The sequence below is a fragment of the Condylura cristata genome, unplaced genomic scaffold, assembly GCF_000260355.1.
Source record: "Condylura cristata isolate star-nosed mole 26May11 unplaced genomic scaffold, ConCri1.0 scaffold00020, whole genome shotgun sequence".
NCBI lineage: Eukaryota > Metazoa > Chordata > Mammalia > Eulipotyphla > Talpidae > Condylura > Condylura cristata.
In genome coordinates this window covers 18,877,066-18,893,659 of record NW_004567121.1, presented here as the reverse complement: position 1 = coordinate 18,893,659, position 16,594 = coordinate 18,877,066, and the positions used below count along the sequence as shown (strand labels likewise).

At 40.0% G+C, this 16,594-nt stretch overlaps 1 protein-coding gene across 2 annotated transcripts in view; it reads left to right on the top strand.

Annotated features, from left to right (window-relative positions):
* Positions 1 to 16,199, top strand: part of TMEM178A (transmembrane protein 178A) — a 48,074-nt gene extending 31,875 nt beyond the window's left edge. Inside the window, exons 2-4 of one of the 2 annotated variants that reach the window (XM_004686271.2) lie at positions 4,460 to 4,573; positions 7,298 to 7,435; positions 15,152 to 16,128. In XM_004686271.2, the coding sequence (XP_004686328.1) occupies positions 4,460 to 4,573; positions 7,298 to 7,435; positions 15,152 to 15,393 (494 nt within the window). In that variant the 3' untranslated portion in view covers positions 15,394 to 16,128. Of the gene's footprint in view, positions 1 to 4,459; positions 4,574 to 7,292; positions 7,436 to 15,151 lie in introns of those variants that run through there. The other variant, XM_012727302.1, reaches the window with a different exon arrangement.
* The last annotated feature ends 395 nt before the right edge of the window (positions 16,200 to 16,594 follow it).

The window sequence follows — 16,594 nt, the reverse complement described above, 5'->3', positions numbered from 1 at the left end:
TATATTATCAATTTTATTAAACTTTACCAGTAACCACTTTTTGGTTTTGCTTATTTTCTCTTTTTCTTTCCTCTCTTTCATTGATTTCCACTCTAATTATATAATCTCTTTGTGTTTTGGGTTTTATGTTTTCTTTTTTAGTTTCTTAAGTGAGATTTAGCTTATTGCTTTGAGACCTTCTTTTTTAATGTCAGCATTTGCAACTATAATTGTTTCTCTAAGCACAGCATTAGCTTCTCCCATAAATTTTCTTGTGCTGTGATCTTGTTTTCATTATTCTCAAAGAATCTTTAAATTTCTTGTCATTTCTTCTTTGGCCCATTAGTTGTTAAGGAGTGTGCTACTTCCACAAATTTATGAATTTCACCAGTTTCCTGTTATGGCTTTCTACTTTTAGTGTATAGTGATCAGAACACATACTTTGACTTTAATACTTATTTTCTTGAATTTGTTTTTATAACCTCAGTACGTAGTTGTCTACCTAGAGAATGTCTTACCTGCACTAGCAAAGAATATGTATTCTGTGTTTTTGGTGGTTTTAGATATTTATTTTATCTAGTGAGTTTATAGTTCAAGTCATCTTCCCTCCTTGGACTTTTGCCTAACTGTTCTACCATTATTCAAAGTGGGAATGACATCACCAACTACTATTGTTGAATTTTCTGTTTCTCCCCTCAATTCTGTCAGTTTTTGCTTCATTTATTTTGGTGCTATGGTTGTACATGTGCAAATATGCAATATTTTATTGTTATAAAATATCTTTGCCTCTAGTAACAATTCCCATCTTACAGTCTGTAATAACTGATATAAGTAGCCATTCCAATCTCCTTCTTTTGATGGCTGTTGGCATATCTATTTTTCTTCCTTTTACTTCTAGAGTCTTTATATGTTTGAGTCTAAGTGTATCTTTCTTGGAGATCTTATAGTTGGATAATGTTATATGCCTATAGTGCTAATAAATGCCTTTGACTAAAAACCTTTGATCTACTTATATCTATTTATACTTCATGTCATTCTTGATATCTGCCGCTTTGATACTTCTTTTCTATATGCCTTAGGTCTTTTTTGTTACTTCTATTACACCATTATGGCCTTTTTGTATCAAATACATTTTCTAATATGCCTTTTAAATTTTCTTATTGTTTCATTTACTATGTATAAATTTATTATTTTCTTATTTTGTTTGGATTAATGCCAACGGAATTTCATTGTTTATACAGACTTTGCAACTTTATAGCTCTCTTCTCTCTCTCTCCTTGTATGCTGTCATCATAAAATTACATTGTTTACTCATCAACAAAGCTTCATAATTATTGCTTTATGCTTGTGTCTTTTAAGTCAAGAGAAAAAATAAAAATACATTTATACTATTTTTAAATTTTTACTTATATCATGATATTTACAAATCTTTAAGCCTTTATGTAGATTCAATCACTGTTCCTTCATTTCAACTTGAGAAACATTTATTATTTCTTGTAAGGCAGGTCTGTTATTGATAAATTCAGCTTTTATTTAACTGGAAACACCTTAGTTTTCCCTTTATTTCTGAAGAATGAATTTTTTGCATATGGGATGCTTGGATGATAATCTTTTTCAGTACCTTGGATCTGTCATCCCCTCCCCTCCTTGTTTCTTTTGAGGATTTTTATGTATGATAAGTAGCTTTATTTTCCTTGCTGTTTTCAAGATTCTCTCTCTTTGCTTCTCACCAGTTTGATTTGATGTATCTGGATGTGGATCTCTTTATCTTTTTTTTGTGTGGTTCATCAACTTTTAGATGTGTAGATTCTTTTTTCTTATCAAATTTGGAGAGCTTTTGCTGATGATTTTTTCAGTGTTTTCCTAATATTTTTCTCTCTTGTCCTTTCCGAGGCTCCCATTATAATTATTTTGGTATGATTGATAATATCTCACAGATCTCTGAGCCTCTGTTAATTTTCTTCATTTCTTTTTTCCCCTTATTTTCTTCACATTGGATAACCTCAATTGACCTGTCATCAAGCTTACAGATTCTCTCTTCTATCTGCTCAAAATTGTGTTGAACCCCTCTCCTGAAATTTTTATTTCAGTTTTATACTTTTCAACTCAAGAATATCTACTTGGTTTTCACTTTTCATTCTCTCTTCATGCCTTCTTTCACTTTAATGATAATCTCTACTTGTTCTCAAACTTTCCTTTATTTCCTTGAACAGATTTAAAGTAGCTGATTTAAAGCTTTGTAGTACAAAGCCTGGGCTTTCAAGTGACAGTTTCTATTGACTTCCACCTCCACCCCCATGTATGGTTACATGTTCTTCTTTATTTGAATGTTTTATACTTTTTGTTGAAAACTGGACACTTAAAATAATGTAGCAATACCAATTCTTTTCCCTCCTGTGTTTGAGTTGTTGTTCATTTCTTTAGTGATCTTTCCTGTGCTAATTCCATAACATCTTTATTCTTTGTCATATCCAGTTCCTGATGTTTCTGCTAATTTAGGGGGAAGCTCATGGTTGGACAGAAATGTCCTTAATGGCCTGGAAACAGTATGCTTCACAGTCTTTGCTCATAGGCTGTGTGTGTTCTTGGAACATGGCTTCAGCTCTGCTGTAGCCTTCACTTCCTGTTTTCAGAGGTGCAAAGCCAGCCAAAGGATGAGTATCATGTGAAATGACAGTTTTGAAAAATGTAGATGTAAGCTGTTACTTATCTATCATGATTCTCCCTAAATATTATTTGCCCTTTGCAAGCCCGCTATTTCCTGACTTATAAGCACCAAGCTTATGGGTAAACACCTAACTTATAGGCATTAGACCTCACAACAACTGCCATCATCCATGTTGAAAAACAGAGGAAAACAAAAGATCTTTGAGTTTTAAGAAGCTCTGTTGTTTTGAAGACAATAAAAGCTTCCAAAAACAGAGATTGCCTAGCACAGTGTTTCTCAAAGTGAGATTCAAGGATTCCTGCATTAGGTTTACTTGAGATATTTGTTGAAATTCAGGTTTCTGGCTCCCTCTCAAATCTTTTGACTCAGAATATCTTGGGTGGGGTCCAGCAATCTACATTTAACTAGCTCCCAGCTGATGCTTATGCACACTAATGACTGAGAAACTATTTAGGGAAGATGATCCTGTAGGTGCATTCATAGCAGGGACTGACAGACTCAACAGGCAAACTGTGCTCAAGTATTAATCCCCTTTTTTCAATGCCGGATTTGAAAAGATTTTGCCTCATTTTTACACTTAACTCAAATTCCACCAACTAGAGATTTACTTGAATCTATGAAGGTTTCTTTTTTAAACATCTGCTAGGGTTAAGAATTAACATTTACTCATTTCTTTTTTAAAAATTAAATTAATCATTTCATAGTTATCCAAATAACTATGACAGTTTACAATGAAAGAAGGAAGTTCTATTGTGCTTTAATACGAAGAGAGGGTAGATATTTTCCCTGGATTCAAAAGTGTTTAGAAGATAAACGAGGCTATGTTAATTTATACAGTGAAAACATGGTTTGGAAATGAGAGTATAGGAATGTTGGTATTTCGTGAAATAATGTGTGCACTTGTCCATTTAAAAATATTGTGCATAGAGCTGGTCAGGTAACCAGAAAAGGGAGGAATTTTTCTTCTTTCTCTTTTCTGCAGTATTACCTGTTTGCTCAGGACCCAGAACTGAGGTCAGTAAAATACATGTAAAGCAGGGGCCCGCCCTGGTGCAGCGGGTTGGAGCACTGCACTTGAAACTAAAGTCAAGCTGTGGCCACTTCAGCACAAATTCAATCCCCGCCCTGGAGGTGACCCACATGGCGCAGCAGACATCTCCTGTCTCACCTGCTGCTCCCTTCTCTGTTTCTGGTGAATCCTCTCACAACCCCTGCACCTCTGGCCTATACCCCATTTCTATATGCATAAATAAATAAAATATTTAAAAAATACATGTTTAGGAATTACATCAGCTGCCCTGGAATTAGACTTTTGTGGGCTGTCTGAAGACCTAATCACTTGACCTTAACCACCATGGAGTTTGCCTTTGTGGAAAATACCTTTTGGTTACCAAATAACACACTTCCAAATGAACTTTTTGAGTCACTCATTTTGAAAGTTCAGGTTAGATTCAGACAAGTGTGATTAATCTGTCTTAAATTAAAATTCCAAGTTGATTTATCACAACCATTTGTGTACTTTTAGGGCATTCCTTGTTGAGGGGTTCTGTATGTAGTTCATAAAATTCAATGTTAAAAACCAGTGGGGAACTTAGGATCCTTATCAAACTTAATACATTCAAAAATGAAACATCATTTAAAAATTACTGTATGTTTTAAGTTTTTTGCAGCTCTGACTTGCTTATATTAATCAACAGATTTGTATCCCCTCCCTCATTCAATGCAGTGGGAGATACATTATTCTGCCTCAGGTCTTCAGAATTCCATTACAAATGCACAGATCAGTAAATCACATTTCTTCTTTTCTTCAAGGTATCGCACAGCGATGCACAGCTATCAAGTACCACTTTTCTCAGCCAATCCGCTTACGAAATATTCCTTTCAATTTAACCAAGACAATACAGCAAGATGAATGGCACCTGCTTCGTGAGTATCTCTGGGAAACAATCAGGGAGGAAATGGTGTCTTTTTCGGGATCCGCAATACCCCCTTCAGGGTTGGGCTAAAAGATGTTGTTCTGACCATATGTCAGCCTCTGTGCCCAATCCCACTTAGGGAGCCGTAGTCATTTTTGCTGGGCTCACAGCTTGTTTACAGGCCAGTGTGTGGAAGCAGGGCAAGAGGCCCCATGCATCTGTGTTCAGGCCACCTCCTGAGTCCCCTTTACCAATTCATCAAGGACAAGGACCCACTCTGCCACTCATCTTATAAGCCTTCCACTTAGTTCCTCTTTGTTTGTTTAGACATTATTCATTTTAGCTACTGTGACTATCTCAGACTTGGGTGTTTCGGCTAAAACACCTTCATGAGTGTCTGTCGTAATTTTCTCAGAGGGTGTCTATTGCCACTACATCTCAATGGCAGGAACTACTCTTTTTCACTGTCAGGGAAATGTGAAATTCTAGAAAGGATCATGCAGTGGGATACTAAAGAGGACCAATATTTTCCTGGAAACGTTTCATGTTGCCTAGTGATAGTTACCTCAGGAAAGCAGAAAACTAAAAGGCATTCTTCTCTGTGTTGATCCTCATCAGATTGACATTGTCATTGTCCAAAATAAGCAGTGAGGACTTTGGGGATCTTGTTTGGTGACCACAATCACTGCAAATAGACAGTAAATCTTTTTGCAGATTAAAAGGCTCTGTCTTTGAGTCTCAATTGTGTAAATGGAAGCCCTTGTGATATTGCCACAGCAATGATCTAATATTTTAAGTATGATGAGTGGCAATTTAGGAGTTGGGAAGTCACGGGCTAAAATGTGGTTGATTTCTTAATAGTATCACTTCCCCCAAATTCTCTGTTACTGTCTGGTTCTAACTGTTGTTTCTCAAGAGATCTGAGTTAGTGTTTTAATGTGTGTGTTTTTGTGAGTGTGTTTGGAGTTCTTTGCTTCAACCCTGTGCATAAAGTTGTATAGTCTCTCGTCCTAGGCCCAAAAAAGATCATCACAGGATGCTGAAAAAGAGCTCATCTCTTTGCTATAAAAGTCTATCCCGTTACTGTCCAGTTAGACCATATTTGAATATTTTTATCAAGTGTCTCATGGAAAGATGCTTCCAGCATGGCTTTTGTTAAGATGTCACACTTGATGATGTGTACCATGTTTTGTGGGTCAACTCTACATGTCTGGTAGCAGTGTTGAATCCCATGTAGGTTGTCTCTTAATTTTGTGGGTTTAATGGTCATCAAAAATAGAAATATCACTCAAACCACAGGGAATGAGCAGGTTGTGACAGAGTAGTGGCTGAACTATCACTACATTTCCCTGCTCAGATGTGGATGCCACAAAACAGTTTATGCCCTTAACATGGAGCCATCCCCTTTAAGTTATCACCATCCCTTGCCCTTGTTCTGTGGTCCCTACATTTCCTCTCTAGGCAAATGCCTGATTTATTTTAAAAGTTTTGGGCTGGGTAAGCCCCTGCAAAAGCAAAGGATGGTGCATGTGTGAGTAGGAGCAAGACTGGAAGCTACTGTCATCCACCATCTATGGAGCAGCTCCGAGAAGCCTGGAGCCATAGGAACATGTAACAAGGTGACGGCTACCTAGACGTCTGCACCTGAGTGAGCAACCCACCCCGGCTCAAACCTGGGGGCGTGACCTCTGCTTTGGCTCTGTGCTTGCACAGGTGTGCACAGACCAAGTGCATTCACCCAAGCCTGTTGACAGGTCTCAAGGGTGGCAGACCTATGTCTGGAATCTGTTGATTTAGGAAGGACCACAGAAAGGCAGCTAATATATTTTAAATTAGTTTGTTAAAAAAAAAAAAGTGTAGAAGAGAGAAATAGAAAGAAAAAAACTTAAAATAGCCAGATAGTGGGCAATCAGAGGGTGACTGTAGGGTCGCAGGTGGAATGAAAATATGTCCAGGTACAGATAGTCACACCCTCTCCTAGAAGATGGGGGAGGGGCAGAGATCCCAGCTCAGTGACTACAATTGCATTTGTGTGATAGAACAGAGTAGACAGTTGCATAGACAACAGAGCCTTGACCCCAGGGAATAGTCTCTCTGAGTAAATGGATGCTCAGGTTGGGGTCTGTCTTTAAGGGAGAAGACTGCTTATGAGTAGATGTTATATATGTATTCATATATGTATATTTTGGGCCCAGTTTCAGGCACCACAATTGTCTTCACTTCCTCAAATTCTTTTTGAAAATAAGCAGGAAATAGATGTAAATGAAAAGTGAAATAATTGGCATCCACGTGCTCTGGTAAAATCATATATCACAATAGCTCCCTTCTTACAGCCTCCACCAAGTTAGATAAATAGTCACTACAGTGTGGTCACCTACATTTCTATTATGAGGAGAACAAGATTTATCTCTTGTTCACCCTACCCTCTCTGATCGCTCAGCAACTTGCTATCTATCACTAGTATGCCCTGGTTTCGTCCTCTGGCTTATTGGCTTACTCTCTTCTTTGTGTGGAGGAGGAAGGGTAGATTCTGAAGCTTCAATTTGTTATCCCATCTGTCCTCTTTGTGAAAGGGAATTTGTAAGAAAATTCCCTAAACCACCTCGGTCCTGTTGGCCCACAGCGGACCCACATAACATTTTCACAGTGTCTACAAAACTCTTCGCTATCTAACTTGCAATAACACTTCTTCTTTGGTTTATTATTTTGAATGCCTGTTGTGTTTCGAGATTAGATTTAAGAAGGATCACCGCTGGCTTCCTGGGCATGGCTGTGGCTGTCCTGCTCTGCGGCTGCATCGTGGCTACAGTCAGTTTCTTCTGGGAGGAAAGCCTGACCCAGCACGTGGCTGGGCTCCTTTTCCTCATGACAGGTATGCTGACCCCCTCAAAAGGGAAGGCTGCTCTGTGTGTGTCTGGCTGTACTTCATTATTTCTCTGTTCACTTTGATTTCAATTGTGAGAAAAGCAGCCAGTAGATGATTTGCCTTAGCAGTGTGAGACAGAATTTACGGAAAATAACAGTGCTTAAAATGCAGCCCTGGTTTTCCCATTGTGGCCCCTTAGAAGCACTGACCTAAAATAAAAGCAATGAGTTCTAAAATAAAAGCAATGAGTTCTGAATTCTAACAGCAAACAGGGTTTGTTGGGCAACATAACAACAGAAGAGAGGACAGATTGGAGAAGGTGTTCTTGGCAAGACCCAAATACAAGTCCCAGAATCCAAACTCACAAGCTCCGGCGTAACCTCTGGAGAACCTGCCCCTCATGTCTGCCTGAGGGGGAGACATAACTTTCCCCAGGAGATGCAAAGCATGTTGGGTCCCGTAGTTTGCTGATTTACACATCAGTGGGCAGTCTCTTGCTAGCCTCCTGACCTTATTTAATGGAGTTCTAAATATTAATGTTCATGAAGGTTAGATGGAAATGTCGTGGGTTTACTCTCTGTTTTTATTGTGGAGAAAAAATTATAACCTGCGATTGTGACAAAAGCTGCGGATTATCTAAGCAGAGTGGAATAGGGGACCCAGGAAAGGCCAAACAGCTAAATCACGGGAAGCACCCAGTGGCTGGGAGTGAGCGAGCCCCAGTGGCTGAGCCTCAAGGGTGCTACGTGTGTTTGGAGTCCCGGGGAGACCACTGGCTGGAGGGTAGGGAAGGAGACGGTAATATCCAGAGGTGAGTGAAGCAGGTGGTGACTTGGAAGGTAATGGAAGGTTTTAACCAGAGGAGCACCTTGACCTTAAAACAGAAGATTGGAAGGAAGGTGTGTGGAGACATGACTATTCGTTCTGACTAACGGGTGAAGGCTAGCTTTTCTTAAAAGATACCTTTGTAAGGCTGAGTTGGGTTGACATCTAATACTGATTGAAGGTGGCTGCAGCAAAGAAATTTTTCCTTCCTTCTCCTTCACCAAAAAATAGATGTTTTAATGATCAACAGTTTCATAAAAATGTACGTTGGATCAGAACAGATGTTCTAGATATTTTCCACGTTCAATCCCCCTATTTCCCTTCTCTGGAGTTCTGTTACAGGAGTGCTCACACTAGATACTGAGTGGCCCCTCAACCCTTTGGGCCGGAGGCCACAGCACGCTTGGGGCCCACACCATGTTCTATTAGCTTGGGGGCTGACGAAAAGGGACGCTTTTCTTTCTGGTATGTCAGCCCATCTGCCTATGTTGCAGTGTTTGCAGGCACCTGCCGCTTCCCTGCACTGTGGGCAAATGACCACACGGAACTTCATTGTCACCACGTGAAGAGCACTCACCAGTCTCATGGCCCCGGACTTGTTCTCAGCAGAACACCAGCTCAGGTCTGGGAATACCCTGTCACCACACTATAGCACAGAGTAACATTGAGTTCCTGAGGCTTTGGAGGAGACTGGAGCCCTCACGGCCTGTCCCTGGGTGCCTGCCTCAGGGACTCATTTAAAATCCAAATTAAAGAATGAGCATAAGGACAGCACAGCATTCACAAGAGGCCTTTAAGTCTTGTCTGGGCCTTAATGGTCAGTAAAAACGCCCCTCTACCTGCTACCATTCTCTTCCCTTCGTTATTAGCTCAATCCCCATTTTCCTAACCAGGTCACAAACCGCCCTTCCCCCCACCCTGAATAGGCCCTACTTTATACCCCTTTGTCAGGAAATGAGAGAAGCTTGGACCCACAAGAGCCTCAGTAGATCTTAAAGGACAATTTTTTAATATGGGCAGTGCATGAATAATTTAGGGTACTCTCGGCATATAAAACAATTTGTAGCATAAAAGTAAATCACAGGGCTGGAAAAGCCAAGTCTAGTGAGTATTTCTTGGGAGGCCCAGAAGCTTGTTTGGTGTTCAGTGAGAGGAGGTGCATTGGCGTTGAGGAGAGGGCTTGATGCTTGACATGGAGGAGAGGGAACAGGTTCCTGAGTCAGGCTCAGCTTTCACTTCTCAGCCCATGTGGATTGTCCACTCCAGTGGCTTAGTGAACAGTAGGATTTGTCACTGAAAGTCCCTGTGCAGTTGTCAGACAAAATCAAAACAAGCAAAATGATAACTATAAAAACAAAAAGCTGTAACAATCAAAATCACTCCAACCCCCACCCATCACCCATCAACTTGAAGCTCGATGACCAGTCCTGAGAGACTTCTTGGCACAACATGATGTCACTTCGCTTTGGTTGCCAGAACATGTTTGGAGTAACGGGGACAATCACTTATAGATCCCACCCCCTAAAAAATTAGGTGGTTAAGGTATTTTCTTTTTCTGAAGCAAAGCTTGCCCTGGTATGCCTCAAAAAAAAAAAAAAAAAGAGAGAGAGAGAGAGAGAGAGAGAGAAAGAAATAGAAACAGAAAAGAAAAACCTTTGAGACTATTATCACAGAGGAAGTATTTTGTCTCCTGCTCTTCACTTTCCATTCGCCCCGTGGCATGACACCATTCTCTTCATTTTCAAAAATACTTTTAATAGCTGCTTCCTTTGGGAGAAAATGCAGTATCTATCTGCTGAGCCCTTCCTGTGAGATTTAGAGAGGTTGGCTTACTTTTGCTCCTCCAAGTAATGCCTTCACCCTCCCTTGGTAGACACCAAGTAATCACACCACTCCTTTGCGAGGGCTTAACATGCTGTCCATGTACTAGTAGGAGGTGCGAACAAAGAAGGGTTAAAAGAATTGATTTTAATTAAGAAGACATATCTTCAGCAGCCCTCATCAGCATCACTCCCACAGATTCTTGTTGCTAAATTTAGCCCCTTCTAATATGCTGGCATCTTCATTCCCCGCCTGAACTTATTAGCCAAACCTTCAATGGAGAACATCAGTGATGTGACAGTTTGAAATGTAAAAATGGAAACTTTGGGACCATCTTTCTCCTACCTTGGTGCCGACAGACAGTTCTTGATTACCCACATGTGGAACGGCACCGTGGTTGAACGCCAGCTCTCATCCCAAGCGAGGTGTTTTACCCCTTCCTCTTCCCTGGGCTCTCAAGGGGTCCTTCAGCAGGGGCAGAGGCTGCCTCCCAGCCCCCCAATAGCAGATGTAGCCTTTGACTTCATGTGCTCTGAGGACCTGCATCTCCCACCCCCTCACCCCCACACAGATGCAGGTCCTGGACAGAGGGAATGAGACACTCACCTTCCCACTCAAACCCTGCGTTGGGGGTACGCGGCTAAGAGCCCGGATCGGTGTTGAGTGATGTATTCTGTTAGCTTACCACAGTGGTGTCATTACAATGACTATGATTTAAATTGCAAGTATAAATATTTAAAGGACTAAATTTAGTCTATGCAAACATTTTAAATATACTTTTATGTCAGTTGTAGAATTTTTATTTTTATTTTTTATTATCTTCTGATAGACTGAGAGTCTCAAAAATTGAATAAAGCTTGGGTCTGTCTGGCTGGGAGGTGGGGTCATTGCCTGCTGGACCTTTTCCCCTTCACAGGCTGTGCCCTGAGTGGTTGCCTGTGATACAGGGACAGCAGCTAACGGGGAGATGCCCAGGCTGCTCCCCGCAAAGGTCAGGAACACTTAACACTCAAGTCAGGTTTCCTACTGCTTTTCTTCAATGCATTAAAATGAAAAAGGGTTTCACTGTGGTAGATGTATTGAATTATCTAGATTACCCCTCGATTAGGACCTAAAATCACAGGTCCTTAATGATTTATCTGAAACCCTTGGGGTCAGGTGTGTTTTGGAGTTCAAGATTTTTAGGTCTTCATTTAACAAGGTCCTGTATACCCAACAACCTCCCCAGGTCTGAAATCAAATACCTTAACATTTCTGCAGCAAAATATATGAATATTCACACCAAGCAGGATCAATAAAGACTATAAATAATCTTCTGTCACCTCAGGTCAGGCTTTGCCATTAAGGGAACATTACTGCAATGTTTCAGAAAAAGACTGGATTTTTTGGATTTTGGAATTTTGAAGATCATGGGTCTTTTATTTTTTGTTTTGTCTGCTGCATTAGGCACGCTCAGTCATTTATTTCAGACAACTAAGGAATGGCTTTTGAGCAATCATAGTGAAAAGTAGCAAGGGGCATTATTTTCTGGAACTGCAAAGAGTCCAGAATGATGGGCAGGCCATCTTTTGAAGATGTGAAAAGAAAAATCTCTATGCCTTTGGGCATCACAGTTATGTTATTTATCAAGCAGGCTAACGAGGGGGAAGCAGCTTCCACTCCTCTTAGCCTTTTGAACACATCAGAGAAGGATGGTCAAGAGTGGGCCCAGTTTTCCTAACTGCATCTTACATGCTGGCCACAGGCACCATGAAGACTTTAGGGAAGGAAATTAGGTGGTTTATCTGGGATGGCATCATAAATTGACTTCTGTCCTGGTCTGAAGATATCCCTTTCAGCCTTGTAATTCTTTGATATCATGACATCTTCTAATTAAGAATATTGGCAGAAAACCTTTTAATATTTTATAAGAATACTAGCTTCCTATAGGACTTTAAAGAGCCTGTAATTAGTATTCAGTCTTTGAAAATGCTACCAGTGATAATACCCAGGATAGGTCTTGAGACTCGGAGACTTCTCACTCCTGCTGATCAGTTAACTTCTGGCTGGTCAGGGGAGAAGGAAAAAGGGAAAAAAAAGTCTAAGATCAAAATTGTTTTAAGGTTAATAATCCAACTATAACAAATATCTTTCCATCAAACAACTTTCTCCAGGTTTCTCCTTCTAATTTTGAAATTAGAAGGTTTTTCTTTTTAAATTAACTTGAATGGGTGAGGTCAGTCTCATAAAAGCTTAACTGAAAAGCTGGAAACAGTGCTTTGCCTACTCTCAGCACATTTCATTTCCGTCTAATAATCAGAAAGAGTCCTGCCAATCCCACAAGGAGTAGTTGTGGTGATTGTATATTTGCAAAAAAAAATTTTTTTCAAGAAGTGAGGGTCTAAAATGGAGGAAGTTTTCAGTGGAATACTATTTAGCTAAAAAAAAAAAAAAAGCTGCCCACTTGCAATAACATGAAGGGGATAATGCCAGCAATTGATACGATGGAAGTAGTATTCCCCAGCTGGCTTTGGTGGGGATGGTGAACCCCCAGTTCAATAGTTGAGTCTGTTGATCCACCTCTTACACTATTGGTGGGAATGTAAAATTGTACTACTGAAAAACAGGAAGTTTTTCAAAATATTAAAGATCTATCATATGCTTCAGCAATTCCACTCCCTAGTATTTACCTGAAAAGTGCAAAAACGTTAGTTTGAAATAACTCTCTACCACTCAATTGAGTGAGGAAAAACAGCGGGAAATAAAGCAGGTTTGCATCAAAGTTGGCAAAAAGAACCTCAATGTCAAAGTGATACAAGTAATATTTCATGTAAAGTAAATACAAATCGGTAATTAAAACAAACGAGCAATCAGATTTGTAAGATAAGAGGATCAAAGACCAAGGTCAGTGGATGCCAGGAAGTTCCCAGTTTTTGCTCTTGGTGGAGCACTGATTATTAACTTTAGGGGGATTTCAGCTTCTGGGAATATGGTTAAAAAAAAAAAAAAAGAATGAGTTTTGTTGGAGACATGATCATAGAATCTATGAAGTAAGCACAAACAAGGCCCCGGGAAGCACAGCTCCAGACACGTGAGGGCAGAGGTTAGATTCTGTGTGACTTGGTGTTATACAAACATTTAACCTACAGCAGTGTTTATGACCTTGGCAGGGGAGAGGTGATAATAATGTAATTGGTTGGTATAAAATCAAAAGGATTGTATACAGAAAGAAAAGTCCATGTCATTCTATTTTTTTCCCCCCATTGCATAATTCTGAGTACTGGATTCACAAAGAAGTTTTGGGAAATATCTTGCTCTGTGCCTTATTTTGAAATAACAGAATCCCAGAAATCTGACACTGTCAGGGACTTTGGCAACTAAGTTTCCCCATTTTCTTTTTCTAGATGAAGAGAGTAAGGTTCAGAGAGATGAGGGAATTTCAGGGTCACATAGTGACTAGTGATAGGTCAGATTACACACTTGCGGCATTCCAGCCCAGGGTACTTGGTCATCATAGGAATCTTAAAAGTCTAAATTTGAACTTAAAATTCTCAGCGTTCATTAGACATTCAGTGCAGCTACATGCAGAGTATAGTTGCATGTTTTGGATTTGTTTTTTGTAAACAGGTCATCGTTCTAGTGTTGTATTTTACCTGATTATACCCCAAAGATAATTTTTTCTAACCGCCTCATTTGTCACCGGCATTCCTTCGAAGGGCCATGTTCTATAGAAACAGTGGTCTCAGTTTTGGTGCATATTGTGGGTGTAAGAATACTTTCCCTTTTTTCCATTGTGATCTTTCTTTGGAGAACTTAAAATGGTGTGTTTGCTTTACAGAATTTAGGCAAAGAGCAGGTACTATATTAAAGTTTTCTCAAATCAGGTGTCCTTTTGATTTAAAACACCTCTTGGAGCTCATTTGAAAAAGGTTTCAGGCAATGTGATTTGTGTGGAGTCAGAATTCTGGCACTTTACACATGGCATTAAAGTAATTTTCTATTTCTTCTCAACTGCCACCTGTTTGGTGTTCTGCTAATGTCTGATCTCCAAAGCTCTATACAAAAAAGGGTGGAGTGAGGGAACTTTAGCTATCTTCCAGTTTCCAAATCAGTATCTCTGCTTCCTCTTGAGATACTGCTGAGACATGCAGGACTCTGAACACCACTGGCCATTCTGATAAGTCACAGGACTTCAGACTCTGCCTCTTTCTGATCCTATCCAAAAGCAGCATGGTGGTCCCATTGTGGCGAAATAAAAGCATCTGATTCCTTGGTGTATCTCTTGAGTACTAAAAATCTATGTTTGGGGTTTTTGAAACATTTACCAGAGTCCAGATCTTAGCAATCTGGAAAGAGAATTATACATGTGTTGGTATAAAAAAGTAAAATTTGTTATCTGTCCTTTTCCCTTCTGTCACTCGAATTGCCCTCATCCAGTGGTTGAATTCTATGTTGTTTTTGACTATTTTACATCAGTTCCAACGTTCTGGATTTAATTTGTATTGTTTAAGTCTTTACTCATTTATTATAAAAAAATGATTTATTAAGGCCCTACTATGTTCCAGGTCTTAGAACATAATTTAGCACTTGGAAAAGGTCATTTAAAATATGATCTCCAGTAACAGGACAAATGGTCATGGAAAAAGAGAGCAGACTGTGTTTGATGATTGCAACTGCAAAAAATGGGTCGAAGCAGGTATAGAACAAAGGGAAATGAAAACCATTGTGTTAGGTTTGAGTGATGACAGAATATCTTTTCCTTAAAACATTTAGAACTTTTATTGTTTTTAAGAATAAAACCCCCAATACAGTCTAGTATACCCATCATTCATGCAAGCTAATGCTGAATAATGTATGTTATCAGAATTTTCCACTGTCTGTTGTTTTCACTCCTCTGATTCCAGCACCTAGGATACGTAGAGGTTTTGCTTATGTTTGTTGAATGAAGCCATTCAAGTGAAAGAAGTATAGTTCCTTTATTAATTCGGAGTTACCGCCTCATTGGGTGATCTGATTTTCACTAAGGTGTATCTGACATTTGCCTTGTAGCAGACAAAACTGTGACCCATCATCCTGTTCTCTTGGTATTATTTATAGGGATATTTTGCACCATTTCCCTTTGCACGTACGCCGCCAGCATCTCCTATGATTTGAACCGGCTCCCAAAGCTAATTTACAGCCTGCCCGACGATGTGGAACACGGCTACAGCTGGTCCATCTTCTGCGCCTGGTGCAGTTTAGGCTTTATTGTGGCAGCTGGAGGGCTCTGCATCGCTTACCCCTTTATTAGCCGGACCAAGATTGCACATCTAAAGTCTGGCAGGGACTCCACGGTATGACTGTCCATGCTCAAGTTCACTGCTCAGTGGCCCGTCCACAGCACAGATGATTCCTGGGGGGAGCAGAGCGGACTTCTCCTCGGGGCCCCAAGCACAAAGCGGTCTTCTACATTCCAACCTGTTGCCTGCCAGCCCTTTCTGGATGACTGATCTAGAATCATGCAAAACCTCCATATCTTTCTAAGGACAAGACTACTGTGGATTCAAGTGCTTTAATGACTTTTTATGCTTTGACTGTGAGAAATAGGGAGCGGTGCCATGGAACATTTCTTGGTTCAGAAAAAGAGGGACTTGCAATGGGGAAAATTGGTATGATTGCCATTTATTTCAGAAAGTGTGTATATAACATTACCTGAGAGTCATTTCTATTTGCAAAAACGGTTCATAACAAAGTGAGTATAATTTTCTTGTCATTGTACCATGCTTGTTAAATTTTAATGCAGCATCTTCAGAACTTGTCTTAATGGTGTCTTTGTTGTGTCAGCACCAAATTTTTGTGCATTCTCTGTGGATGTTCCTTGTCACAGGAAGATTCTTCTTTTGCCTTATTTATTTATTTTTAATTGAAGTCTCTTCTCTGTCTTTGTACTAGAATCAAAACGATAAGAAAAACAGATGAACCATGTAAGAGCTAATCCGTGACACTATGCAGTATTGTTTGAAGTCCTATCTGTTGTTTAGCCTCGGTCTCTTTATGTTCACTGGGTTTCTGCATTAAATGACTGCCCTTGTTAATCCGGCTCTGCTTGCCTGTCTTTCAGCTGTGGCCAGATGACAGGTGAGAGCTCTGATGTTTTAATAAGACCCTTATTAAGCCTTACTAATTGATTCATTTAATTAGGTGGGTCGCCATTATTTACGTTTTTTGTAGCAACCACACCACACACTTGCTTTGATAGAAACATGGCTTTTTCAAACTTCTTCTGAAATCTAGCCACAGCAGGGGGCTCTTATCCCAAGGCTTGTGTCTATACATGCTCTTTTGCTTTTCTCCTTTTTCTAATAGACCTGTCCTTTTAAAATGTTCAAAAACAAGCCCCTGGCACCCCCACCCCAACAATCACAGCATTAAGAATTTCTTTTCTCTGTTCCACTCCCAACCCCCACTTGTCCCTTTGTCATTCACGTGGTGTTTAGCCAGTGAAAAAGAAATGTGAATTCTGGCCTTGCCCCTCTATCTCATGAGTTGGTGGGTTTCAAC